The sequence below is a fragment of the Engraulis encrasicolus genome, chromosome 23 (assembly GCF_034702125.1).
Source record: "Engraulis encrasicolus isolate BLACKSEA-1 chromosome 23, IST_EnEncr_1.0, whole genome shotgun sequence".
Lineage (NCBI taxonomy): Eukaryota > Metazoa > Chordata > Actinopteri > Clupeiformes > Engraulidae > Engraulis > Engraulis encrasicolus.
In genome coordinates this window covers 21,670,559-21,698,275 of record NC_085879.1, presented here as the reverse complement: position 1 = coordinate 21,698,275, position 27,717 = coordinate 21,670,559, and the positions used below count along the sequence as shown (strand labels likewise).

The 27,717-nt window shown below is 43.2% G+C and overlaps 2 protein-coding genes across 3 annotated transcripts; both read right to left on the bottom strand.

Annotated features, from left to right (window-relative positions):
- Window positions 1-442: 442 nt before the first annotated feature.
- ccna2 (cyclin A2) lies at window positions 443-4,629 on the bottom strand. Of its 2 annotated transcripts, XM_063190794.1 has the most exons (9): window positions 4,574-4,629; window positions 3,995-4,236; window positions 3,133-3,367; window positions 2,916-3,019; window positions 2,418-2,641; window positions 1,536-1,740; window positions 1,179-1,292; window positions 946-1,079; window positions 443-832 (listed from the first exon to the last, which is right to left on the bottom strand). In XM_063190794.1, exons 2-9 carry the CDS (start codon window positions 4,190-4,192, stop codon window positions 781-783), a joined length of 1,266 nt encoding a protein of 421 aa, XP_063046864.1. In that variant the 5' UTR covers window positions 4,193-4,236; window positions 4,574-4,629; the 3' UTR covers window positions 443-780. The 2 variants fall into 2 exon arrangements, with proteins under 2 accessions (XP_063046864.1, XP_063046863.1); XM_063190793.1 differs by having other exon boundaries at window positions 3,995-4,603.
- Window positions 4,630-5,552: 923 nt separating this feature from the next.
- Window positions 5,553-27,635, bottom strand: bbs7 (Bardet-Biedl syndrome 7). Its single transcript, XM_063190393.1, has 19 exons — window positions 27,120-27,635; window positions 26,664-26,729; window positions 26,044-26,106; window positions 22,660-22,835; window positions 19,291-19,477; window positions 18,834-18,906; window positions 18,266-18,382; window positions 17,316-17,446; window positions 16,603-16,687; window positions 16,182-16,284; window positions 14,964-15,156; window positions 13,134-13,208; window positions 12,838-12,906; window positions 10,343-10,482; window positions 9,817-9,981; window positions 7,835-7,944; window positions 6,872-6,975; window positions 6,032-6,155; window positions 5,553-5,905 (listed from the first exon to the last, which is right to left on the bottom strand). Exons 1-19 carry the CDS (start codon window positions 27,153-27,155, stop codon window positions 5,772-5,774), a joined length of 2,151 nt encoding a protein of 716 aa, XP_063046463.1. The 5' UTR covers window positions 27,156-27,635; the 3' UTR covers window positions 5,553-5,771.
- Between the last annotated feature and the right edge of the window lie 82 nt (window positions 27,636-27,717).

The following is a 27,717-nucleotide window of genomic DNA, read 5'->3' as shown; positions in this document are numbered from 1 at the left end:
CCAATACACTTGAAATCATGGACAGCACATCATTTTTAAACACAAAAATCTACATCACAATGGAGTCATTTCAAGTCTGGCAACATTGAAGTGTGTGCATGAATACTCTTGTGTAATACAGGCTTCACATAAGCAGTCACTTGAAATTTGGCAGTTTGTATTGGTTTACACATTGATTCTTAATTACGCCGATATGTACATACAGTAGTTGAAAATGTAACCTTTTGAATTCCAGCTACCAGAATTAACATCCAGTGCATTTATGCTAGGCCTGCAACACTCAAGTTAATGAGTGGACCAACTTTTGTTTATATCTAAGGCAATGCTACCAAACATCAATCAAGTCTTTTAGAAGTCTACCCATTAGACCCAACTTTTACTGTAGAAATATAGCAGTACACATTTTGACAAGGAATACCTCTTATGACAGGACCATGACAACTTCTCATTGTAAAAATTGGGGCATTTAATTACAGGTGGCATGTCAAAAAACAGACAAGAGGCTGCTTAAATAGTCCAGAGAAAGCCTCAAAAAACAGGGGAGGACATACAAAAACATTAAAAACCACAACTTGATTGACTACATACGATGGTGGAATCAGGCATTAAAAGCAGTCCTAAAAGGACTTCCGTATAAAAATGTACAATTAAAAAAAAAGCACTAATCTCACCACATGCCCACGTAATCAAGGCTATGGTTTCAGTTATTGAAATCCTGTAGATACGTCCGACATTTAGTACAAAAATAAATGTGTACACAAATTATACAGGGTCTTGAAACTATTCCAAGTTCAGCTTCTCTGGAGGTTCGATGAGGGATACTTCGTGGTACCTGAGAAGACCAAAACAAAACGAGGTAAGGCATTGATCAAAAAGCTTGCATTTTCCATATTACCCCAGTTACACCAGGGCACCAAATGCAAAAACAGCCTGCTTAGTGCTTACTTTGAACTCTTGTACTTTTCCCGCACAGACTGCTGTGGGTGTTTGGCTGCGTTGAGGTAGGTCTGATGGAGGTCCATGATGCATGGAATCAAGTCTTCAAGGGAGTACCCGGTGGATTCAACCAGGGACTTTGGCTAGAGGAGAAGACAAAAGCAAATTAAAACAAATTCATTCTAAAAATCACAAAAACATTTTAGACTTCCAAGTCAGAAAGATGGCCCGTTGCTACTTACCCAAGATGCACCCGTTACCGTCTGAATGGCCAAAGCATATGCAGCAGCTGCCGTCTGAGAGGGAAGGTACTTCAGGAAGGGGTCAGAGTCAACCAGGCTCAACTCACCCAGAAACTAAAAGGGGAAAAAAAAATACAAAATCAAACGCCAGGCAATAGGTAGTGTCATAGCTCTAGTCACCGTTTAGAGGAAGTTAGCTCAACTCCAAATAAATTAAGTCTCCAAGTGTGTAAAACTAGGTTGTTCCAACTGACCATTGCAACGCTTTCCAAATAAACCACCTAAAGCATTAGTCACTTCTAAATAGCTCTGGTCATTACTAGAAAAAGCAAATCTAGGTGTGAACCAGCTACTCACCATTGACAAGCTCTCCACCCTCTTGCCGACCGGCTGCTGCAGGAAGTACTGGGTGAGAAACTGGTTGATGGTGGGGGCGGAGAGATCAAAAGACAACACCTTCAGGATGAGATGCTCCATGCGCAGCACCTGTTTCTTTGTGTAGGTGTCATCTGTGATGTAGACAAACTCTGCCACCTCTGGGGGGTAGATCTCTTCAAATTTACTGCAGGGGGGAGCAGACAAGCACTTCAGTAAGACAGAGACTCATGGAAGACAAAGAGCAATGTGTGCACAGTATTAAAGATTAAGGGTGAACACATCCATCCAGACTAAAAACGATTCACCAAAAGTTCAGTTTTGCATAACAGCATATGAGCGAGAATTGCATAACAGCATATGAGCGATAATTGGTTGAACTGAATCTTTGTAAGGTAATAGCCACTGTGACAGCTGAGCTTGAATAAGAGGTCGAGGATTTGTAAAAGGGATTTTGGTCCAGCTTGTCACATCACTATGAAAGCCAAGCACCCCCAACTTTAGCCGTGATCCACATCATGCATGTGGCTGGCCTGAGTAAAATCCCTTCCGCATTGAAGTGTTGCCCTTATAAATTCAGCAATATTAACACATTGCTAGATTGCAGAGTCACACCACTTTGACTTGTATAGACCAGGTGTGGTGGCAGCAGCAATTATATAATAATTAAATATAATATATATATAATATAATAATTAATATACGAAACCCTCCCATAGATCCAATAGCTTATGTAGTTCAACCAAATGATAGTTGCAATCGAATTCAACTGCCTGATCTTCAAGTGACAGTCAAGATGGGATGAGTTTATAGTAGGTCCCCTTTACTATAAACTGCTGGAGGACAACCCTGCAATCAACTTACGCAGCCAGCAGCATGGCGGCAGTCCCGACGAGCTGCAGCTTCCCCCTCAGCACCGACATGGAGGACAGGAAGCGATCGATGTAGTTGACGGCCAGGTATAGCGTCTCGTTCTGGAGCTTGTACTCTTCGCCCACCTCCACCAGCCAGTCCACCAGGATGGCCCGCATGCTGTTGGTGATGTCCGGCTGCTTCTTCATGTAGCCTGCTTTGGGTTTGCACTTAACCTGTTACGAAAACAAGCCGAGGGTTTACATTGTAGCTTTGACAAGTGCAACCTGAAAAACAAACTAATTCTGGTGCCGAAGTGCTGAGAAACATGTTGCCCTGTCTTTATTGCTATATATTAAAGGGGCTGCTGCCTTCACCTCAACCTGGCTCTTGGCAGATATGTGCGTTTCCGCTCAGCTTCCCCAGTCATATGGTGAGAGCCAGGTTAACCTTCCCAAGCCAAATTTCTCAATGGTTGAGACCAACCCATAGAAAACTACACGGGCTCACCTCCATTTCCCTCAGATGAGCGTGGATCTCTGCAGCATACTCATGGACCTCGTTTACACAGGGGGGCTTCTCTTCCTCAACCACAGACATGTCCATGGGAGATTCTGCAGACAGCACGTCGTAGACCCGTTAATATGGCATGTATGGCATTTGGGCAGGCATGAATAAAGGTGTAATTTGGCATTTTATATGGGATTTGTGACATTGACATGCGTACCAAAGCTGACATCCATAGGCAACTCAATGGGCGCGAGTGGCTGCCTGAGTCTGGTTACAGCAGGGTTTAGTGTCAGGGGAGAGGTATCCACGGGGCTGGATTTTGTAGATTTCTTCGAGCAGGCACCGTCAGGTTCGTCCACATGGATCTGGAAAGCTGGGGCCTTGGAAGGCACCCTCTCCGCGCAGCTCTTGCCATTGTCGTCTGGTTTGCAGGACAGCACCTGGTTTGGCGCCTGTTAGGTCACAAATCCAGCACAAACAAACGTCAGTGTGCCACAAATACACAAGACACCGAGCGTACATTGCATATAGTTGCGCAGACATTTCCCCCACAACCTATAAAATAATCGGGCCCCTGGTAGTAGACCACAGTCCGGACTGAGGCGTCCTCCCCAGTCACAGGTGATGTGAGTGACAACTAAACTGTTGAGTGCCCTGGCGGTCGCAAAATGGCGGAAAGCTTCGGAGGGAAGTCGGGGCATTTAAAAACGCCACAGCTTGAAGAAAACAGCTACACCTTCATAAATAATCCACCCACTTGACTGAAAGCATGTGTCTAAACCGCATTTATACACGACAGTGTCGTTTTGTATCACATTTCGTCAGATCAGTCATGTTATGCAGTGTATGCTTGGCGGTTAGCTAGAGGAGCCAGCTATAGGTAGCTGACTAACCACACCAGGCTTTGGGTAAACACACTCAATCAAATCTGTACTACAAGCTTAATGGCTGCAGAATAGTATTGCCAGTGATATCACCCAAAAGCTGTGATAAAATCTGCCCAAGCAAGACAACGAGAAAATGGCCAGGCAAGAGGTCACATAGCTACAACCAAGCTAACTTAGCTGCTGACAACGAACCTGTTTTACCCCGCGTTGAGTCTGTAGTTTGCGTGGATTGTTCTCCAATGCTCCCAAAACAGTTCTCGTGGAGGTCTTGGGAACCACGTTCTCTTGGTTCTCCAACCTGGCTTTTGATGCTCGTAGTCTGGAGATCATGTTCTCTTGATTTTGATGCTCCGAATCCTGAAGCGCGCTTCCTTGCGTAAAGGCTGACATTTTCTTGTGGACAGCGGCAAACACCGTCTAAGAAAGTGTGGCTACTGTGCAAAGTTTAAAAACAAACAGTAAACCAGTGCGCTTGGTTGTTACAAAATAGTCAAAGACACCAGTTGTGGCGTTTGGTTAGTCAATGAAGAAACCAAAGGGTCGAGCAAGAATCGACCATTGGATGCACAATGTGGAAATGCAGACGTCGCTAGCCGGGTAGCTAGCAGCAAATCCAACAAAAAAAATGCTTCAGACTAGCAACACGTTCAAATCAGCCAGATGAGGAAAGTCAGAGGAAAGAAAAAAACTCCATACTGTACAAACTTAGGCTATAACACAAAAGAGAACCACCATCACACCACAAGCATCTAACGAGATGCCCTCACCTACCCTGCCTTGTTTCTTTTCAGACCTTGCTGCAGAATATTGTTGCTGCTGTCTCAGTTCAAGTAGCCCGCGACTATTGAAAACATCCAATGGCAATGCAGAATGCGGACGCGTCACAAATTGTACGGCAGCCGAGCGTTTCCAAACTTCAAGCGCCTTCTTTTCACAACCGTTGAGATTTCGAGCTTCTCCTCTGGTCATTGGTTCAAAGAAAATTCAAAATTCATTGTTGCAGGAGGCCGGCGGCGGCCGTCATTATTAAGAAAAGGCAGTCAATTATCAATCATGATAATTTTGTTAGTATGGTGCATCTTTCATTCAATATGACTTCCATGGTGTATATTGCAGATATGCTTTCATCCTAAAAGATGTCTAAAGGTCTAGGGTTGTGCCTAGGATAAAATAGAGTGAAATGACATTTAGCCATTCTGCCAAATGCAGGAACCAGCTTCCTGTTCAAACCACAACTGCCCCAACAGTGTCATGTAATAAAAAATAAATTAAAACCCTTCATTTTAATCTGCCTTTGGTTAAGAATAGTTTTCTACCCCTGCCTACTTCCTTTCGGGCATATTGAATGACAGAGGGGCAGGATGCGCTATCCGTGTTTGTCAACAGGGGCTCTACAGCCCCACATGGGGTGTTGGGGAGCCCTAGGGGGCGTTGTGAAGGATACAGATGAGAGAGAGGGTAATTGCCCTTGGGGGACATTAGTCCATTTTATTACTTTTCTCAGGAGGACGTTATGAGGCTTATGATGAGGTCCAGAGCGTGTTTATTTAAACGAGGTTGTGAACCGCTGTGCTACATGTATAATAATCTCATTGTTATTGCTATGCTCCCCAGTTTAATCCCAATGTATTCATTATTTTATTCTAAACAATACTTTAAGACATTTAGATACCTGCATCAATGTACCCATTCTGTCTCTCAATGAACATCATTGCTCACGTTCAATTCTCGCCGTGACCACACAAAAATCCAAATTTAATTTCATTTATTACATTGTTTCAAAACAGCTGGATGCAGGAAATATGGAAGTAGAATATATGGCCATTTCCATAAAGGCAATGCAGAAAATAATTGTGTCGAGTTCTCTTCAGTCTTGAAAGTTTAATAGGTATACAAAGGCTCATACAAAGGCTTCTCTACAGACAAAACAGTACAACCATAAATAAACTGACACATTTTGAAGTGTATATCAAGCATCATTGAAAAAATCCATCAAAGAATTCAGATCGTAATTGTCCAGAATTTCCAGTAACAGTGAAACCTTTGTTTTTACATTTTGTCCTTTGAACTTGAATTTGTCTATGAAGAGGTCCGTTATCATACCTACAGGAGAGAGAAAAGAAAAAAGATTGAACAGATATTAATGATGCTCACCTATGTGCGGTTTATAATGAGGCTATCATGCCCATTGTTTAAGTGCTGTGATTTATTTATTGACATCGATCATACCATATAATCTTTCCAAATGGGCAGGTTGCTTTTTATACTCGTCTTGAAGGTGCGCAGCTTCGTCTAGAATACTGCGGTACTCCGGAATCAGGAAATCAGCGTTACCCTCATGGACCTGCAGTTCCTGTATTATACACAGAGAAAATATATTTATAATAATTTGTAAAAGTATTTTTGGTGGCTTTTTGGCATGTATTATTACAGGACAGTATGAGAGTAGACAGGAAACGATTGGGAAAGAGAGATGGGGCAGGGCTGGGAAATGACCTCTGCCGGACTCGAACCAGGGTCTCCGTGGCATGCAACCCCAAAATGTGGGGGGCTTAGCGCGCTGCGCCATATTTATATTCATGATCACTTTTTTGTGTGTGTGTGTGGCTTTTTGGGCCTTTATTTTCTGATAGGACCGCGAGAGAGCAGACAGGAAGTGAACAGGAGAGAAAGATGGGAAAGGATCTGCAAATGACTCGGGCCCAAATCAAACCTGGGTTGCCGGCATAGCAGCCCAGTGCCCTACCGTCAGAGCCACGGTAGGGCCTCATGATCACTCTTTGATTACATTACATTTAACAGACGCTTTTAACCAAAGCAACTGACAGACAAGGACATCATCAAGAGCATGCACCACACGTCAATACAATGTACAGACCAAGCAGGGTTAGGGGCAGATGAGCAGAGTTTTCATGAAGGAAAACGGTCACCGTAGACATCAAACATTAAAAGTATCATCCAGGATTACAGGTTATATTACATGTCGCTGGCACTGTTATCCAAAGTGAACCTGAGTATAAAGTAATAGCAGAAACAGACTCTAGTCGTGCATCTTCAGTGCTTGCTCACCTTTAGCGCATCAATAAGCTGCACTTTTTTGGCCAACAACAGCTGGTATTCCAGCTTGGGATGAATCATCTGCAGAGTATGGCACACTGAATCCTCATTGATATCTGTGGGGGAAAGAAAATACAAATTGGAACAAACAACAGACAAGGAAAATAACACAATACACTTAGATACTTCTTGACAGTTTGTGACTGATGATCTTGTAAACCAATATTTGCATGAACAACACTGTATCTCCTCTCAAACCGAGTGACTTCATCAAGGCATGCCATCATGAATCTCACCAGGAGACACAAACTCATTTCCTCGAGGCCTGTCTGTGCTTGTGGCCGCAAGCGCAATCTTGTCACATACAGTACCAAGGGCCTAGCCATACCTGTTCAACTGTCATCTGGTAGGCTAAGCCCTGCCTGGGGCCTTGCGTGTTTGACAGCCTACAAGACTTTAGTTTTGCATGTGCAACATCTTGTGCGTTTTACAGTACGTTCAAAAATAGTGCACAGCAATACAATTTTTAAGACAGGGAGCTGCCTACAAAGTGCCGCAGGGATGATGTAAATTTCCCCTGCTGATGATTGCATAAGCCCTCAGGGGTTCTCATAGTCCGTCACTTGCTTATGACCAGGGCTTGACTGTTGCTATACAAGGTAGTATTCTCTAATTTCAGTCCACACATTGGCATACATACTGTAGTTCAAGGGCGATATAGTTTTTTTGTGGTCTTTTTTACTTTATGTGCGATAGTATAGTGAAGATGGTGACAGGAAGCGAGTGGCGAGGGAGAGACGGGGAAAGGCCTGCAAAGTACCCGGGCCAGGAATCGAACCCGGGTCGGCCGCACAGTAGACGATTGCCCTACCGTTAGGCCACAGTAGGGCCTGTGTTTTTCTTTTAGCTGTGGTGCGACTGAGGTTAATTATGGTCCTTATAAAACGGCTGCATGCATTTTGTCAGAGAACTTACCATAGGATATGTTGAGGTTAATCTTCCTCTTTGTGGCCTCTTTGGATAAAACATCCTTCAGTATCGATATTGTGGAGATGTTGTCAGATTTGAAGTGTGCCTCCCCTTTGCTAGAAACATACAAAAAAGGAGCATTACAAGATCGTTTGAGCAATATAGGTCAGCTCTAGTTCATTAATACAACCTATTCACACTCACTCAGGTTCTTTCAAGAACTGCAAATTCCTTAGAAAGAGTCGAACCTTAAGTTAAACTTGTTCTTGGGTTCTAAGTTGGCTGTTAGCACATTGATTTTCTTGCTAATGGTGGACTCATTGTTTCTGTTTGAAGCAGCCCCCTTTTCAACCAAAAGCCAAACAAAAACCCAACACTCACCTCCCCCCTCAGTGTCATAAAACATTTACATTTAACAGCAGCCCAGTCCAACCACCCACACTGGACTCCTGACCCCCTCACCCCATAGACATAATAATTGACACCTCACGGGTTGGCTTACCCGTTTTGCCTGTGGCACTGTGTCCCTGTGGTACTCAAACCAATGCAAGTGAATGGACCAATCTAAATAAAATGCTTTTCTACTACATTATTTATATTCATCGGTGGCAATGGTTGCATGCAGTTGCATGCATTTTGCTTGAGAACTTACCATAACATATGTTCAGATTAATCTTTCTCTCTGTGGCCTCTTTGGATTCAGATAAAACCTTATATACCTTCAGATAAGAGCCTTTCGGCAAATAGAAGGTTGCAGGTTCGAGCCCCTCTCTGCCTGACCCCATCAATGTGTTCATGCGCAAGATACTTAACCCCAAGTTCCTCCTGGTGGCAGGGTGGTACCCTGGGTGGCAGCCACTGCCACCGGTGTGTGAATGAGAGTGTGAATGGGTGAGTGTGAGACACACAATCTAAAGCGCTTTGAGTGCTTGAAGGAGTGGAAAGGCTATATGAATGCAGTCCATTTGGCATTTACCATTTACGTCTATGTGTGTATAACCTATGGCTTCATAAGTAAGAGTTAGTTGATGGAAGTCCGCATACTTAAAGGGGTATGACACTATTTTGGGGCTTAATACAGTTAAAATTGTTGGCCAGGGTTTATATAGGTGGTAGTGTATTATTTTTCATGTAAGCCGTTGTCTTGTTTTAAGACAAGTTAAAAGAGGGAGCATGTCGCTAAGCTAGCGAAAGTCAATGGATCCGTGTAGCATGTAGAAATGCTACATGGATGCATTGACTTTCACTAGCTTAGCGACATACTCCCTCTTTTAACTTGTCTTACAGCAAGACAACGCTTCACATGAAAAATAAGACACTTTACCACCTTTATAAACCCCAGCCAACGATTTTAACTGTATTCAGCCCCAAAATAGTGGCATATCCCTTTAAAATCCTTTTTTTTACATTTATTTATTTACAAAGTTACTTACTTTAAGGCAAACTCCATGAAATCCTTTGCCATGAAATAAAATGGAGGAAATTAAGGATTTCAAGTGTGCAGACTTCCTTCAACTAAAATTTTAATCAGTCTTGGTCCTGCACCTTGACAGGGTGGTGTGCGCTATCTTTTTCAGTCGTTTTGGGTAGGGTGCGCACATCCAAAGTCAATGTTGCAGGTGCCAGACAAAAGTGTCAGACATTTCAAGAAGGTATAGGTCTGCATCAGAGATTCTTTAAACCTCAGAGGGTTAAGTATATAGAGATATGCCAACATAATAGGTTGCTATGGGCATTGGGCACCTAACATGACCAGGTTCCGGTCTGCCTAAAGGGGCGTGTCATAATACTCCTTGCATTGAATAGAACAGTCCTTAGGTCTGCCTAGGTCTGCCTAAAGGGGGAATTCCCCCCCTCCCCCTTGCAATAATAGAACCAGGAAACAATGGGCCAATGGAACCTCTCTCTCTCTACTCTCTCTGTCTGCATACTGCGGAATGAGCTCCAAAAAATAGTAATTTAACAAACGCTTTCTTTTTCACCCTCACCAGTACGTGGCCTCCAGCTCTGTGCCCAGGAAGGTGTTCTGGAAGGTGAAGCTGATGGTGTCCCCAGCGGGAGTCTTCTCCGGCACCTCCGGCAAGCAGAACACCACCCACGAGTGCATCTCCGCGAAACTGAACTGGCCCACCAGGCTCAGCGTGTTCATCGGCCTGTGTGGCCAGGAAGCAGGAAAGAGTGGCATTGAAGGGAGTTGTTGTTTGGTTAGGAAAACGTCGAAATAATAAAAGGTCTAGATCACTAAAGAAATACAATGGGAAGAGATATCTGGTGATCCATTCCCTATGAACATCTGAAGCATTTTTGAAGCAGTTTTGAAGCTATGCAAGCAGACTGAGACAGAGTTTCTGAATTCTGAATGTCCTTCATATGTTGACATCAATCATAAAATCGTATTAAAATGCAAGCTACATAGAACAAATCTATTGATCATCATATATCCAGAAGACAGACATTAAAAACTTGAATATGAATATTGACAGGGATTTCTTCTTCTGGTGGCTGTGGTCCTACCTGTCCTGGCTGATGGAGTGTGTTCTTTGGTGGAGGGATAATGGCTTGATCTGGTACTGGCGCACCTGGCACGTCTTGGGCTGCAGGCGGGGGGTGATGTAGGCCTGGAGGGTCCCATACTGGCCCTCAATGGACCTCACCTGAGAGAGCAGACAAAATAATGAGGCAGGCACGATTCGTAGTCATCCAGGTCATGTTATATCCAATTTTAGTTTCACTGTACTGTATTAGGAACTGGACTTCTACATTATTACATTACATTACATTGCACTTAGCTGACACTTTTCATTTATTCAAAGCGACTTACAACTATTTTAATTTTTTTTCAGGGTATTGGTTACAGTCCCTGGAGCAATGTGGGGTTAGGTGCCTTGCTCAAGGGCACTTCAGCCATGGATGGAGATATAGGGAGAGGTCAGGGGGGATGCGAACCCGCAACCCCTAGATTGAAAGACCAACTCTCTAACCACTAGGCCACTGCTGCCCTACATCTAGCAGAAAAGTAATGAAGTTCCTCAGATGAGGAGCGAAACATCTTTCAAGGTCTAAGAAGTCCAGTTGCTTACAAAGGAACTCTTTAGAGATGAAGTAGTCATTACGCCGTTTTCACACAGTTCACTGTCTCAAACAATCTTTCCAGTTTTACTTCAGGTTTGTTCACTTAACTTGAGTGTTTCTTTCAACTTTTAGAATGAAGCATCGATGGAAATAGGAATGTGAACAATTTCAGACAGTCCTCTCATCTTACTAAACGTGAAGTCATTTTTAAAGACCTGTAAAAACAAAATAACTAGCAAACGTGGCTCCTCAGCCTTTTGGTTGACACAGCCAAGCAGGTCTCTAAATTATCATTTTTTTCATGAGTAGCCAAAATGGCTAGTAGATGTTAATCTTACTAATCAAACACACACTCACTAATGGGTCGAAGTGGCTAGTAAGTTGGTCTTTTCTACCAGCCAAACTGAAATTTCACCAGCATTTGGTCAGTTGGCTTGTGTTCATTTACACTGTGTGCAGAATTATTAGGCAAATTTTTTTTTTGACCATTTTGTCTTTTTTATGCATATTTTCCAACAGCAATCTATATGAACATGGAAACCTATTTGATTTAAGCATTCCAGGTCATGTATGTTTGTATAATAAGATGGGGATGTGGTCGAAGGTGCCCAACACCTTATCTCAGGTGTGCATAATTATAAGGCAACTTTGTTTTCTTCTGGGAAAATGGGCCACAAAATAGATCTAACAAACTCTGAAATGTCTATAAACAATTTTGAAGTGTTCTAGAGGGATGTGGCTATCTTGAAATTTGCAAGATGTTGGTCACGTTCGCACAGAACTATCAGATGCACCATTACAAAGTCATCAGTCTCTTAAGAAGTGTCACTGCCAAACATTGAGAAGAATTTAACGTGAAACTACAAAAAAATGATTACCTTGCAGTCCTATCATATTCCAGAACAGAAACCAACACAGAGTGTCCAGAAAAACAGGGTATTGAGCGCTCAGAGACATGGCCAAGGTAAGAAGGGATGACACCAGACAACCATTCAACAAGTTAATTTAGTCAAAATGGGGGCAAAAATACCTGGGGACAACATTTTCAAAGGTTTTATGGACTTGAGAAAGTGACTCTTGACAGACAGGGTGGAGGAACCCATGGCTGGATCTTTTAGAGGGAGAAAATTGCATCTTTTAGGAAGACAATGGTATTTATGCAGTAATCTGCTGGTATTTGAGTGGAACTGAGCAACTGATCTGAGTGTGCACATTACTGATCTAGCCATAGGCTCATCAACCTGGTCCATTAACAGTCACTTTCACTAGTTCATAAAACCATTGAAAAAACTGTCTAAAGACATTTCTTGACCCAGTCTTGACTTAAGTTACTTGTTGAGTGGTCTTCAGGTTTCAGCCTGTTTTACCTTGGCCATGTCTCTGAGTGCTGAATACAATGTTCTTGTGGACAGTCGATGTAGGTTTCAGTTCTGGAATATAACAGCACTGCAGGGTAATAGTTTTGTGGTAGTTTCATCTTCAATTCTTCTCAATCTGGCAGTTACTTTGTGAGCACATGTCATGTAACACTGATGGTTTGTAACTGTGCATTAGATGGACGTGACCAATATTTCAAGACAGCCACACCCCTCTAGAAGACTTCAAAATTGTTTATAGTCTTTACAGAGTTTGTTAGATCTCTTTTGTGGCTCATTTTCCCAGAGGAAAACAAAGTTGCCTAATAATTATGCACACTAATTTTGCCCTGATATAGGGTATTGGGCTCCTTCGATCACACTGTCTCTTATTATACCAATATGCATGACCTGGAATGCTTAAATCCAATAGGTGTTCATGTCCATAAAGGGTGGTGGCGGACAATATGCGTAAAATGGATGATATGGTGAAAAAAATTGTTTGCCTAATAATTCTGCACACAGTGTAGAGCCCATAGTTTCGTTTGAGTCCAGCACAGTGCATCTCCTTCAGTTCCATACCTTCAGCTCCAGCCTTGTGGTGTTTGCTTGGCATCTGTACGTGGCCAGTAGGAAATTGCCATTAGGCTGCTGAGGGACAGAGGCACAGAGCACAAGTCACATAGATTAGTCAACATCCACATCTTGTTCTGAATTTTTAAAATGCCATTCCTGGAGAGTCATACAATAAACAACTGAGGAGTTAGCACAAACCACATATTACCACACAATGTCAGTCAGTATAAAAATCTTCTTCAGTATTATTAAAAATGCCAATCCTGGAGATTCATACAATAAACAGATACTAAAAAGCTCACCTCAGAGTCACATTCGCTGAAGCTCACAACAGCGGAGTTCTTGTCTACGTCCAGCAAATCGATTGGAACGTCGCTCTGTTTCCAAACATCAGGGGGAAAAAAGAAGGGATTATTATACGTCATGAAAACTGAGAACTGTGATTGGCAGGTGTGAAGCGACAGAACACCTCATGAGTTTAATTAAAGCTGCTCATCCCATGTGCAGACAGACATATTGCCTATTCTGTTACGTGATCAATATTTCACCACCTGTTGATTGGACATCTTGGATAACACAACACACAACCCACAACCCACATGTCAACACCTTTTTGAACAAAGTGCGACAAGATTGTTTTACATCGTCTTACAGTCCTGTTAGCAGATATTGCCAGTTGGGGATTGCCGGTGTTAAGTTTCATGGCATGCTTGATCGCAGCCGCAGAGTTATTGAAGAGTGCGATGTCCATTTCTGATTCAACAGTGTTCCAAATAGGAACAGGAAGCTATGGAGTACATTGTTGAATGACAGTCTTGATGAAGCTCACCGTTAAATCGCTCCATATTTTCAGTGCTGCAGAATATATGTTCTTTTTGTTCTTAGTGGTACCCATTACAGTTTTTACTATGAACTAATAGGAATGTGGCTGCATTAAAGGTCTGAAAGTGGTGAGAATCGAAGAATTGGAGACTGGTCAAACGCAATTTCAAACTTCTGTGCTAACTCTGTTACATATGTTTTTGACAATAAAGTACACTAGACTTGACCTGTCAAGAATATAGACTGAACTTCCTGTGCTTGTATAGGCTGCTGTAGGGGTGCTAGTTCAGTATGCTGGGGCCCCACCCTGCCCGGCTTTCCTGTGAACATCACAAACAGGATGTGTTTTGTAACCAAACCACTCAAAAAAAACATTGACAAGCTGTGTTACACCACTAAAATTCACAGTTAAGCTGAAAGACTGCAGCAGCCACTTGTCAGAGGCACTCAGGACCTAAAACCAAACCAAATGCGGCTGTCACTTGCCTGGGTCACCTTGAGGTTCTTGTCGACATTGGTAATCATGTGCACCGACACATAATGATTACAGTCCCCTCCATAAGTCTTGGAACAACAAGTCAAATGTTGTTGTTTACGCTGTCCACTGAAGACATTTGGGTCAGACCAAAACATGAGCATGGAAAAAAATCTGAATCCCAGCTTTGTAGGGTCTTTTCCACTGCCGTTTTTTTGTCAGGCCTACCGCTCTACACAGCGCAACTCAGCCGCCACTTTTTGCTTTTCAATTGAGCTGTGCCGTGCCGAGTTCTGCTGTATGCAGTATACCTACCAGAAAACTGGCAGTGGAAAAGAGCTTACAGTTTCTGCAATTTAAATCTAGACGTGTTCAATAATTTTGGATGTATCACCAGTTGTGTTACACCAGAGCATGTCACCGGTGGACATGGTGATGTGTGCTACCCTGTAGCACCAAGTTGTCGATGGCACTCTAGATCTGCAAGGTGAGGCCTTTCAGCCACAATTGTTTTTCCCGCTAAGTGCTAAGTGCTATTTTTGTCAGGGTCATCACCAGTGGTCATGCTATGGCAGGGCTTTTTCTGAATGGGGAAATAGGGGCGCTCCACCCTCATACCTCCGCGGGTGCACCCTCATACTTCTTTTTTTTTAAATATATATATAAATTACTTTTTTGAGCGCCCCTAGTAAATTCCCCCCTTCACCCCCCGCAACCTGCCATGATGCTCCCTCATGCCAAAAAATCCTAGAAAAAGCCCTGAGTGGCAATATGTGGACCTACCAGAGATGGCGAAAAGGCAACCTAGAAACCCTTGAAACTCTTTTGGGCCTACCTGTAGCAGCAGGTTGTCGATGGCACTCTGCACCTCCAGGGTGAGGCTGTAGCTGGCGTCGTCCTGGCACAGGGTGAACTTGTCGTTGACGCTGAATACGGGCACTGCGGAGACGGCCGTGCTGGACTGGGAGCTCTGCTGGTACTTCTCACGGCCCTGCAGGACCTTCACCTGCAGCTGCTCCAGCTCGGCCCTGAACGTTAACACACGGGTCAAAAGTTGACAACAACTACACTATATTGTATGCATCTGTGGCTACATGAAGGCCTGGGTGATCGTTGCACAGATGCAGTCCACTATCCTATTGGCTCATTCTTTTGAAACTTGATTATCGGAAACTCTGGCTTCCGCCACGGAAAAGTGCAGTAGAATGGGTACGCAAATCGGGGTTCCGAAAGACAAACTCGGATCACTTCGGTGTACTCCGAGTTCGTTTAACATTAGTGTTTTCAGACGTGTATTGTCCCCAGCTGTTGCAATAGAAAGCATTTACAACGGTTGTCGGCAGAACAACCTCGGGTCTACCGACGGCCGAGTTTCAAAAGAATGAGCCATAGGTCCCATCCTCAACCTGTGCTTGTGGTCTCACGTTTCACTGACGCCCCGTTTCCGTGAAAAAAACAATAAAGTTTCCCCGCTGTCAGCCAAGCCACAACAGCTTTTGCCCACTCAAGATTCTGACTGCAAATGAGAACATGCCTTTTGAATTGTGCTTTTGCGAGATATTGAATTGAACTTCTTTCATCAATGGCAACTTCCCACGTCATCTCATCAAGGCCACAAGCACAAGAAGGGGCAGGAGTTAGGATAATGGAAAGAGCCCACAGTCATGTGTAAAGGTGTGGGTGTATACCAGGGCTATTCAAATGGCGGCCCTGGGGCCAGATGCGGCCCTTGGACAGCAAGGTTCTGGCCCCCCACAAGCCCCTTGAAATACAGAATAATTTTTCAGAATTTAGAGATAAAGGCACAGGTTCTGTATCGAACTGAAACGGGACACAGGGCGTTAAAATGCAGGAAATTACATCTGAGAAATGCAATTTTTTCTGGGGGAGGACCCCACAAGCCCCCACCTCAATGAAGGGTCACATATTTTTTTCATTGACAGTCGGCAACCATAATACATACATTACGTATAGTTCGGCCCCTTTCCTGGGAGGAATTTGAAAAACTGGCCCTTGTTGACATTTAATTGAATACCCCTGGTGTATACAGTACCTGAGGGCGGCCACCTTGGCCTGAGTCTCCTTGCTCATCTTCACCTCCTCCCCTGGCCCCGCGTCCATCTGCTGCGCCTCTGTCGTCAGTCCAGTCACCCAGCCTGCAGACGACACACACATGCAGAAAAACACGGAGGGATTACAGTATGTGCACAACATGCAGACAACACATCATTCTGATTGGCTGGATAATGTTTGTCCAAACAGCTGTGAAAACAGTTAATTTACGCTACCAAGACAATAAAACCTGGAAATCATATGAAGATTCAGGAAAATGGTTCCATTTTTCTTTTGTTTATTCATGACAACAGTGATTTTGTGACTATGGCCTTTCATCTCCTCCAACATGTTCTTTTGCCATGCCTACGTAAGAAAAAAAAGGATGAAGTAAATTGTTGTGAAAGTGTTCACATAATTACCTGTGTAGGTAGTTGTGATGACCTCATCATAGTTCTCCTTGCCCACACAGCCTCCCTGGATAGACGTGACACTTTCTGACAGAACCTGCATTCAGAGTACCAGTCAGGTTAATTAAGGAGTACAGCATGTTTCTGCAACAGCACAATTATTTCACGGAACCAGACAAAACCAGAGGGAACAGAGGGGGGCTTCAAGTCTCATTTGCGCTAAACATTAAAAATGCAAAGGTCTCAGTACGTTTGTCAGCTTCTGGGTCAGTACATTGTGTGAATTTCATTAGTACTACTACCGCATACCATCACAATGCTCAGAAAGAATCACAACAGTGGGAGCAGAACAAAACCGAATAGAACAAAAAAACAAATTCCTGTGAAGGCAATAACAAGTAAATCTAGATGCACAGGTCACGGATGAATACGCCGCATGTATAAATACTTTCTCGTTTTGTATGATGAGAGCTGAGCCGTTCCGTTTCTGACACAGTATGCAGCAAACGAAGGGAGCAGTCAGCCCACATACAATGTCGGTTGCCATGAAGCTAGTTACAGCACAAAAATGGCCTCGAGGCTGGTCACTGGGTGAAAGCTGTTCAACTGTACTCCGCAGTGGATAAGGGTCTTTGATTGATTTCATGTCAGCGGTATGTGAAGACAGCCGTGGTAAAGCTCTGTAACGACTTGGAAGTCTATGAGGAGAGCGCTGTGGGACTCACATGTTCGAAGCGCAGCGTAGGCTCGTTAGAGCTGTCGATAACGTAGACCTCCACACTCCCATCATCCCTTCCCACCAGGATGTCCTTCACCCCGTCACCCGTGATGTCATACGTGTCCATACACAGTATCCCTGGTGACAATAACACACACGCAGGCTGTTAACAGCCATGAACACCTGACAGAAAGTACTGTAAATAAAGAAGTCTTGGGTCCATTTCAGTTAATTCCTCCAATCGTGTGCTTGTTCCTTGTTTCTCACCCCCTCCTACCTTGGAGAAAGAAAAACAGTAAGTACCCCACATCAACTAATTGGCAGGTCGGGAATCGGATCGGCAACGCTTGGGCCACAAGTCTAGCAAAGTCTTCAAGGCTAACACCCTAATAACGAACCCATGATGACTACTATAATGTAAAGTGCAATCCCCCAGCTGTTCAGAAGCTGAGAGCGTGTTTGGGGGGCTTTTTCCTCATTCAATAGTCTGATTTATAAACGAGAGAGCAAATTCTGAATTGTGTTTCTGCGAGATATTGGAATGGAAAAACTCATCATGCTGAGGTGTTATTGATGACTCTAACTGTAGGAACAGACCGAAGGCGGTAAAAGCATTACAAAAGGTGCAGAATACCGTCTAAAGTGAACAGAAAAAATTTAGTCAGTCCGTTGGCTGCCACCAAACCATGTCATAGCTAATTAACTCATATTGTCAGCTGAAGTTCAACTTCTCTTTTGATGCCATCAACACCAAAACCGCTTTTGCCGGTGGCTCTTCCATACAAAGTAAATTACTTCCGATGCTTTTACTGCCTCTTATCTTTTCCTACAGTTAGCCTGAAGGGACGCTTTGAAATGAGACCCATAGGCATATAAGATGGGGAAGCAAAAAAAGAGACAGACATGAAATGTGTGATAGAGCTGGAAAAGAGGAGAAAGTCAGGACAAAAGTATTACCTCCTTTCCTTTTCTCATTATTGATTCCCCATTTGAAAACGGGAGACGAGTCCATGATCTGCACCAGGCCAAGTTTTCCATCAGCCGTCCCATAGAGAACTTCATCCCCATCTTTACCTAGAGGGTGAAACACAGGTCACACTGTTTTCCAGCATCTAATAATCAATTTCTATGTAATATAAACCAACACCGCATGGCTATAAACATACAGTATCAAGGGCCGTTTGCAGTAGACTAGGGTTTCCAATGGGCCATATCATTAAATGATATCTAACTACCATTGGAGACACAGTAATAGACTGGGGTTTCCAATAGACAGTATACATGATATCTAACTGCCATTGAGAGACACACACTAGCGACTTTTCTTATCAAGTCTGAGGCTACACGGCTTGGTTGGAGGGATTGCCATGAACCTTAATTTAACTTTTTACATTTCAGTTAATTAGCTGCCAATCGACTGAATTTGCCTGAATTTCTCAAACCAGAGTGGATGCTGACAGGGAAGCTGTGAGGGAAACACGTTATCTAATGATCCCTCTGTAATTCGCCAAGTAACAGCACATGCCTCCGTCTTGGTTGTTCAGCTCCAGCACTGATGGGGGCCCAGGAACTTCCACGTCATACAGAAGCTCAGATCCCTGGACAAAAAAAAGAAGTAGTAAAAAAATCAAAATGTGCAACATTTGAAAAGTCACTGTGTTTTTGTGTGAGTGTGTATAGCAAGTGTCTTTGCAGGTTGTAGGTCTAATTAATTGTGTGCTCTCTATCGTCTATGATTTATTCCAGATGCAGGTTAGACGGACAGGTTCATCGAGCCTGCTAGCATGCAGATAGCGCTGAATCCTTTTGTGAGTTATTACCATCTTCTAGTAGTATCACAAGCGTATCATATTCATAGACAACCAAGCATGTCAAAACTAATGAACTGTTTATTTGTAAAGTTGCCTGAACACTGCAAATGAGGACAGCTTGTCACAGTTTTCCTTGCAATTTTGGTGAAATAAAAACCAAAACACAGTTACCTGTAGCACTCTTAGCACTCGGTCTTGGCAGGCTAGAACAGGCACTGTGCGGCCCACAGTCTCCACAGGCAAGCACACGATGTCATTGATTTTGTCCCCAGACAGGTAGTAATGCTGATCCTTACAGTCATTGTAGTGGTTGTAGATGTAGCTGGCACACACGAAAAGGTCAGCTCCCGAAACATGCCTGTAAAATGATGAAATTCACATATTAGCTTTTAATTAAATGCGTACAATAGGGTGCATCAAACGCCCCCTATGAAAAAGTATTGCCTTGGCCCTATAGTAAAAATGTTCTACACCCAGTAAAAACACACTGCGTAAAATATTTTGAAATTTGGATGAAGTCTACCGGCCCCACCAGCCCCTAGCGAACAAGCGAGTGGCTGACCTCCTACAAAAGGAATCCTGTGACTTTGTTTGGCAAAGACAATGAAGTCAACCCCCTTCTGAAAGAGGTTAACACAGGGGTTCCCAACCTATTCCATCTTGGGGCCTACTTGAAAGGTTCAGAATTTTTTGGGGCCCAGCTCTGATCAAATAAACAATACAACTCAAACAGTCAACAGCATCACACCCTCAAATATTATTTTCACTTTAAGAAAAGGATTTCAAGGTCCACTTGGAACACTTTCAAGGCCCACCAATGGGCCCCAGCCCACAGTTTGAGAATCACTGGGTTAACAACTCACCCCGACCTATGACCTCTGGCCTCCATAACCTAACTGTAGCGACAGCGAATAGATTTGCCCGGCCAAGAGTCGAACCCAGGCCTCTTGGGACACCAAACTGGGTCATTGACCACGACACCAAAGAGCCAGGCTCATCGCCATTACAGGCAGGTCGCACACACAACTCTAACGATGGTCACTCCATCACACTAGCTATCTACCCTGACAGGCCAGACCATTCATTTTTAATTACTTTGCAATCCAAGAATGGTCCCATTACGCTTCTCTCGGGAGGACTTTCAGCATCACTTTTCAAAGCTGCTACCATCATACCCGTGCCAAAGAAATCATCACCATCATGCTTCAATGACTACCGTCCTGTAGCACTGACGCCCATAATCATGAAGTGCTTCGAACGGCTAGTCCTGTCACACATCAAAGCCACCCTACCCCCCACCCTGGACCCCTACCAGTTCGCATACCGAGCCAAGCGATCCACGGAGGATGCAATCTGCTCTGCCCTCCATCCAGCCCTCACCCACTTGGACAACAAAGACTCATATGTGAGAATGCTGTTCATTGACTTCAGTTCAGCATTCAATACCATAATACCACAACAACTCATCAGAAAACTGGACAAACTAGGTTTCAGCACCTCCCTCTGCAACTGGCTGCTGGACTTCCTGATGCAGAGACCACAAGCAGTACGGGTAGGGAATAACACCTCAAGCACCCTGACCCTGAGCACGGGGGCTCCGCAAGGTTGTGTTCTCAGCCCCCTGCTGTTCACGCTGCTGACACATGACTGCACAACGACCCACAGCACTAACCATCTAGTGAAGTTTGCGGATGATACAACACTGGTGGGCCTCATCACTAAGGGCGATGAGACCCACTACAGAGAAGAAGTAGACCTGCTGGCCAGATGGTGCAAAGACAACAACCTCCTGCTGAATGTCAACAAGACCAAGGAGATTGTTGTCAACTTTCAGAGGGTCCAAAAACAACTGCCACCACTGACCATCGACGGTGATGCTGTGGAGAGAGTGAGCAGCACCAAGTTCCTTGGAGTGCACATCAGCGACGACCTCTCTTGGACCACCAACACTACATCACTGGCGAAGAAGGCCCATCAGCGTCTCTACTTCTTGCGCAAACTAAAGAAGGCAAGTGCTACACCCTCCATCATGACAACATTCTACAGAGAAACCATAGAGAGCGTCGTGTCCAGCTGCATCACAGTGTGGGGAGGAAGCTGCACGGAGAAAAACAGGAAGACACTCCAGCGTGTTGTGAACACAGCGAAGAAGATCATTGGAGTACCACTCCCCTCCCTGCAGGACATTTACACCGCACGCCTCACCCGAAGAGCACTGATGATCATCAAAGACACAAGCCACCCTGCACACAAACTGTTCAGCCTCCTGCCCTCTGGAAAGAGGTACAGGCGCCTCCGTTCCCGTACCACCAGGCTTGCAAGCAGCACGATGCATCAAGCAATCAAGATACTGAATACTCAACCCACTCTCCCTTCACTGTCAGCCTCTAGCCAGCCAGGCCACTGACAACGCTCCCCCCCCTCATCCCCACCACCATATCTGCGACTGAACATTCCACCTGCACTACTACATCTGTGACTGAACTTTCAACCTGCACTAACTCAAAACATGCACACACACACTACACACACACACACACACACACACACACACACACACACACACACAAGCACACTGCACTTTCTGCACAAAACCCAAACATACACACACTGACACACAACTCATACTCACACACATACACACACACACACACACACACACATACACAGGTACACACACACATACACAGGTACACACACACAGACGCACACCGCACTTTCTACCTGCACTAAACACACACACACACACACACACACACACACACACACACACACACACACACACACACACACACACACACACACACACACACACACGCACACACGCACACAAAACACATACAAACACACACACACACACACATACTGCTGCTGGTGTATTTAATAAAACCTTTTTTAATTATTTATTTTCTTCAAATGCTACTATTACTATGTCAGAACGCTATAAAGGACTTTTAGAAAAAGCACAACAAAATACCTCCTCTTAATGTATGTTCTCTACAAGTCTTCTGTTGTCCAGCCTTGCACGTTAAATGTCTGTATGAGCAATGTCTACGTCCATACTGTCTATGTTCAGGTATGAGTACTGTCTATGTCTATACTGTCTATGTCCTTACCTAGATTAGTCTATGTCTGCATGGGAGAGCAAGAAACGCAATTTCAAATTCTTTGTATGACCAGTGCATGTAAAGACATTGACAATAAACTTGACTTGACTTGACTTGACTTGAACTGAGGTTATCAGCTAATAAGCGAACGCACTTTGGAGCATAATAACACGTCATGAATGTCAACTGTCAGCGATTGGTCAGAGCTAATTTCAAACCAGAGCTGAGCTCACTCTTCCCGCCCAAGTGCACCAGGGCTGGGCACCGAGGACCCAGACCTAAAATGAATTATGAAGAAATGAACGTGGTCTGGTAAAACCAGGCTACTAGCTATCTGTATTAGCCACAAACCACCTATTTGGAGTAGGTCCCTAATAAGAAATATACCATGGAAATATAATGGATTAGTGAGTGAAGAGTAATGAACACTGACATGGCATTGATGGTCTCTGTCAGGTTGGCTTCGAACGACAGGAACTGCTTTCCCTTCTTGGTGAAGCCTCGGACTTCAGAGCCACACGACACAAAGATCTTCTCCTGTGGCGTTCCCTGCGCTCCCCCGAGCTCCAGGCGGGATATCTTCTGGCCCGGCAGTGTTTTAAACACAGGCTGCAAAACAATCACAAAACAAGTACTTGTACCTAACTGTACATAACTGTATCTACAGTGAGTCCAATATGTATTTGATCCCTTGCTGATTTTGCCGGTTTGCCCACTGATAAAGACATGAACAGTCTATAAATTTATGATAATATGTATTCAAACATGGAGAGACAGAATATCAAAAAGAAATTCCAGAAAATAACTTAAATTAATATATTTTAATTTATTTGTATTTAATTTAGGCAAATAAGTATTTGACCCCTCTAGCTAAAGAAGATAAAGTGCTTTGTGGCAAAGCCCTAGTTGTCTAGCACTGAGGTCAGATGCTTCTTTTAGTTGATGACAATGTTTGTGCATATAGTAGAAAATATTTTTGCCCATTTTTCTTTGCACATTATCTCTAAAACATGAATAGTTTGTGGCTGTAGCTTGGCAAATGGGAGGTTCAGTTCTCTCCATAGAATTACTATAGGGTTAATATTTGGAGACTGTCTAGGCCACTTCACAACTTTAATATGCTTCTTATTGAGCCACTCCTTCGTTGCTTTGACTGTATGTTGTGTATTATTGTCATGTTGGGAGATCCAAAAATGGCCCACCTTTCAGTGTAGTGGTGGAGGGAAGGACATTTGCACTCAGGATTGCACATTACATGTCTCCCTCCATCCATTCGTTGACGATGTGAAGTTGTCCTGTGCCTTGGCCAGACAAACACCCTCAAACCATAATGATACCACTTTCATGCATGATGGTGAGGAGGGTGTTCTTGGGATCATAGACAGCAGTACTCTTTCTCAAAACACATTGAATTGTGATAATGCCAAACAGCTTGGTTTTGGTTTCATCTGACTACAGCACCTCCTTATCATATCCTAAACCAGTCTGATGTCCGTTAGCAAACCTCAAGTGGGACTGCACAGGTTCCTTCTGAAGTAGAGGTACCATGTGTGCACTACAGGATTTTAAACCTCTGTGGCATTAAGTGCTACCAGCAGTTTTTTTTCTCCGTGATTTTGGTCCCAGTAGCTTTGATATCATTGCCTAGTTCATCCCGTACAGCTCTAGGGTGATTTCTTTCTGTTCTCATGATTATCAAATCCCTACAAAAGGTCAAATCTTGTATAGAACCCCAGACAGGCTGATGGATAGTCATTTTGTATTCCTCACATTTTGGGAGAAATGCATCAACAGCTGGGTCATTAATACCCAGTCTCTTTCTTGTGGCTTTGCAGCCCATTTAATCTTTGTTCAGGTCTAAAATCGTGTCCCTGATATCATTTGACCACTCTTTGGTCTTTCCCATGCTGGTGAGGTTGGAGTGTGACTGATTCACTCATACTATGGACTGATTCTGCTGATTCAATGTGTCTTTTATGCATGATAGTATGTACAGGTGTCTTTAATTCAGATGACAAAGTTGATCGGAAGTGCCCATCTGGTCTGTGGGCCCGGAACTGTAATCAGTTGGCAGGGGATCAAATACTTATTTTGCTCGATGAAATGGAAATAAATTAATATATATTCTCTTCAGTTAATTTCTGGATTTTCTTTTTGATATATGGTAACACTTCCAAATAAGGGGCCACAATTAACAGTAAAGTAGCCACAACATAATACTTAAGTAAGGGTTAATAATCATTACTTAATGGCACATTAGACACATATTAATTGTTATTAATGCATATGTTGAACATTAGTAAGCAGTTACTTAACTATTAGATAACTATTACCTTGTGTTACAAGTTAATAGCATATTATTATTTAACTAATAGATAAGTAAGGGCACAGTTAATAGTTAAGTAGCTATCATGTCATACTTAACTAAGGACCAAAATTAACACTTACATAATACAAAAGTAAGGCATAACTAATGGTTAATTAATACTTAAATATTGGGTTTTGGGACCCTTATATTAGAGTTGGCTGAGGATAACTAATGGTTAATTAATAGATAGATATTGTTGTTTGGGACCCTTATATTAGAGTTGGCTGCGGATAACTAATGGTTAATTAATCGATAGATATTGGTGTTTGGGACCCTTATAATAGCATTGGCTGAGCATACCTAATAGTTATTTAATTAATGTACTGTGACATCTAGTTTTTAGTCGTTCAAATCACTGTAATAGTGGCAACAGGAGCCATTATATAGCAAGGATTAGACGTACACTTCTCAATGATGGTGGGGTGATGAGATGTAATTTTTTCATGTACCACTTATTAGTTTTAATGGTAAAAACCCTGCAATAAATGCAGAACATTATGAAGAGTAATAGTTTTGAAGCGAGACTAAACCATTCCTCTGTGATAATTAGGTTAATGTTTGAGAATATTAGCTCCAAGAAGAGCAGTGCATGATGGGTACGCAATCTACAGACAACAATATTTCGGTATTATTTAATCATTAGATATGCCTTGCTTTTGTATTAAGTAAGTGTTAATTTTGGTCCTTAGTTAAGTATGACCTGATAGCTACTTAACTATTAACTGTGTCCTTACTTATCTATTAGTTAAATAATAATATGCTATTAACTTGTAACACAAGGTAATAGTTATCTAATAGTTAAGTAACTGCTTGCTAATGCATTAATAACAATTAATATGTGTCTAATGTGGCATTAAGTAATGATTATTAACCCTTACTTAAGTATTAGGTTGTAACTACTTTACTGTTAATTATGGCCCCTTATTTGGAAGTGTTACCTGATATTCTGTGTCTCCATATTAGAATACATATTATCATAACATTTATTGACTGATCAGGTCTTTGTTAGTAGGCAAACCAACAAAATCAGCAAGGGATCAAATACACTCACTCACTCACTCACTCACTGTATCTTTGTCCTTGAGCTTAGGTGTGTGTGCGCTTGTGAATGTGTGTGTGTGTGAGTGTGTGTGTGTTCTCACACACAACCATATGTGGGCATAAGTGTGTGTGTGTGTGTGTGTGTGTGTGTGTGTGTGTGTGTGTGTGTGTGTGTGTGTGTGTGTGTGTGTGCGTGCGTGTAAGCATGCACAAGCAATAGCAGACATAGGCCTGATGCTGCAACATTAACATTCTCACCCATCATAACTGCAGAGGATAACGTAAAAAAAATGCGTGCCAATGTGGTATTGCAGGTACTGTACATGGTGTGTGTGTGGTGTGTGTGTGTGGTGTGTGAGTGTGTGTGTGTGTTTTTGTGTGTGTGTAGAGCTCAGATTCTGTACCTACCACTGCCTCTCCCTTTTTCATCCCAAAACACGTCAGTATGCCATCATGGTCTGCTACTGCCACCTGGAAAACACAACAACATGGTAGGCTTGAAAGTGGCTTGGGATATGTGTGCAGTGACATGATGACATTATACAGCAACTACAGGCAATGTCATCTATACATCTAGTTATAGAAACGTGGAAGTGTTGTAAGTAGTATGGGGTGGTGGTGTGAGTAGCTTGGTATTGTGTGGTGGTACCATTGACAGTAGATTCCATATACTGTCAATGGGTGGTAAACACTGTATGTGGTTGTTGTGTATGTTAAGGAGTCGTCGTCATGCTACTTGCTGCTGTTTTAGACAACAACAACAAAACAACTGTTGTGTGAAAATAATTATCGGTGTGGGATAGGGACAGTAATTCTACTGAGATAGGGACATCTGATTTTACTGGGAAGGGTTGCAGAATGATTTTGTTTTACGTCTGTGGTCAAGGTGAAGGGCAGCAGGGTTAAAGTAGGGGGGGGGGGGTGTTCTTTCAGGTGAGCTCCTGTTTATATGACACATTTTAAATGGATTAGAGACGCTCAACAGATGCACTGTATGCATGCACCACTGAGGAGAGGTGAGAGGTTACCTTTTGCGTCGCTTTGCGCCCAACAGCAGGCAGTAGTTTCATGGTTTTCTGGGACGTCACCCCAACCTACAAAACAACGGACTTTGACTGCCTTTGTCACAAACACATAGCATTTTAAATTTTCCATGTAGACCTCTGAATTAATAGCATTATTTATTGCAAAATAGGCACACGACTTGGGTGGCAGGTGTCATCAACTGCCACAGATGGTGGTGACACACTGCCACAGATTTTACACAAAGAGCTCTAGTTCTAGAATCATTGATTGTGCCTCAGCCAACATGCTCTGTAGAAAAAAAATCAACCAACCATTCTGTTTATTATTTAGCGAACCTGTCAGACAACTACCATTAGCTCAGATAGCTTCCAAGTCAGTGGTTTTACATGCTGTATGTAACCTAATTATGAGGCGCAGGCGATGCAGAAATATCTATATCCCTTTTGGCGAATACCTACCTGTATGTAGTCAACATGATTCAGGTTTAGTTCCATCTTTGGAGAACGACGAGTCCTGCTAGTCAACTCGGTGAAATGCTGCCCTGAAAATGTCGCGTCTTGCTCTACACATTAACTATTGATACCAGGGCTAACTTTAGTAGAAAACCAACGGGGTTTTACAGTCATTCACCGCATCTTGCTTGACTCGAAAAGCACATCTTCTGGACTGTGGATTAACACCGTGATTAGCTGGTTGCCAGTTTCTAATCCAGTTTACATCGGCTAACGTGGGCTGCCTTGTTAGCCTGTCACTTCACAGCCATCTGGAGTCTGCTCGGCACGATAATGATGTAAAAGACATCACATTTCCGTAGGCAATATGGTCAACAACAACACGCCGTACGGTCATCTGTCTGCTGAGCTAGTATGCATCGCAATTAATGGAGGCGAGACTTGGTTGTTGATAGGCATCTCACAGCACAACACGGCTACTAGCTCTAGCTTGTATGCTACCATAAGCTAAAAAGGCCATCCCACTTTCAAACAAGGAGGTGGTTTCCATGGTGAATCTTATTTGGCACAGATTCAAGCACCAACGAACTTGTTCAGCAACAGG

Excerpts from the sequence above, each read along its gene's own strand:
- ccna2 (XM_063190794.1), bottom strand. The coding sequence starts at position 4,192 with ATGTCAGCCTTTACGCAAGGAAGCGCGCTTCAGGATTCGGAGCATCAA. Across the intron at positions 3,368-3,994 it reads CTCAACGCGGGGTAAAACAG|GCGCCAAACCAGGTGCTGTC; the intron begins GTTCGTTGTCAG and ends GTGACCTAACAG. Across the intron at positions 1,293-1,535 it reads GGGTGGAGAGCTTGTCAATG|TTTCTGGGTGAGTTGAGCCT; the intron begins GTGAGTAGCTGG and ends TTCCCCTTTTAG.
- bbs7 (XM_063190393.1), bottom strand. The coding sequence starts at position 27,155 with ATGGAACTAAACCTGAATCATGTTGACTACATACAG. Across the intron at positions 18,907-19,290 it reads GAGTGCTAAGAGTGCTACAG|GGATCTGAGCTTCTGTATGA; the intron begins GTAACTGTGTTT and ends TTTTTTGTCCAG. Across the intron at positions 18,383-18,833 it reads GCTGAACAACCAAGACGGAG|GTAAAGATGGGGATGAAGTT; the intron begins GCATGTGCTGTT and ends TTCACCCTCTAG.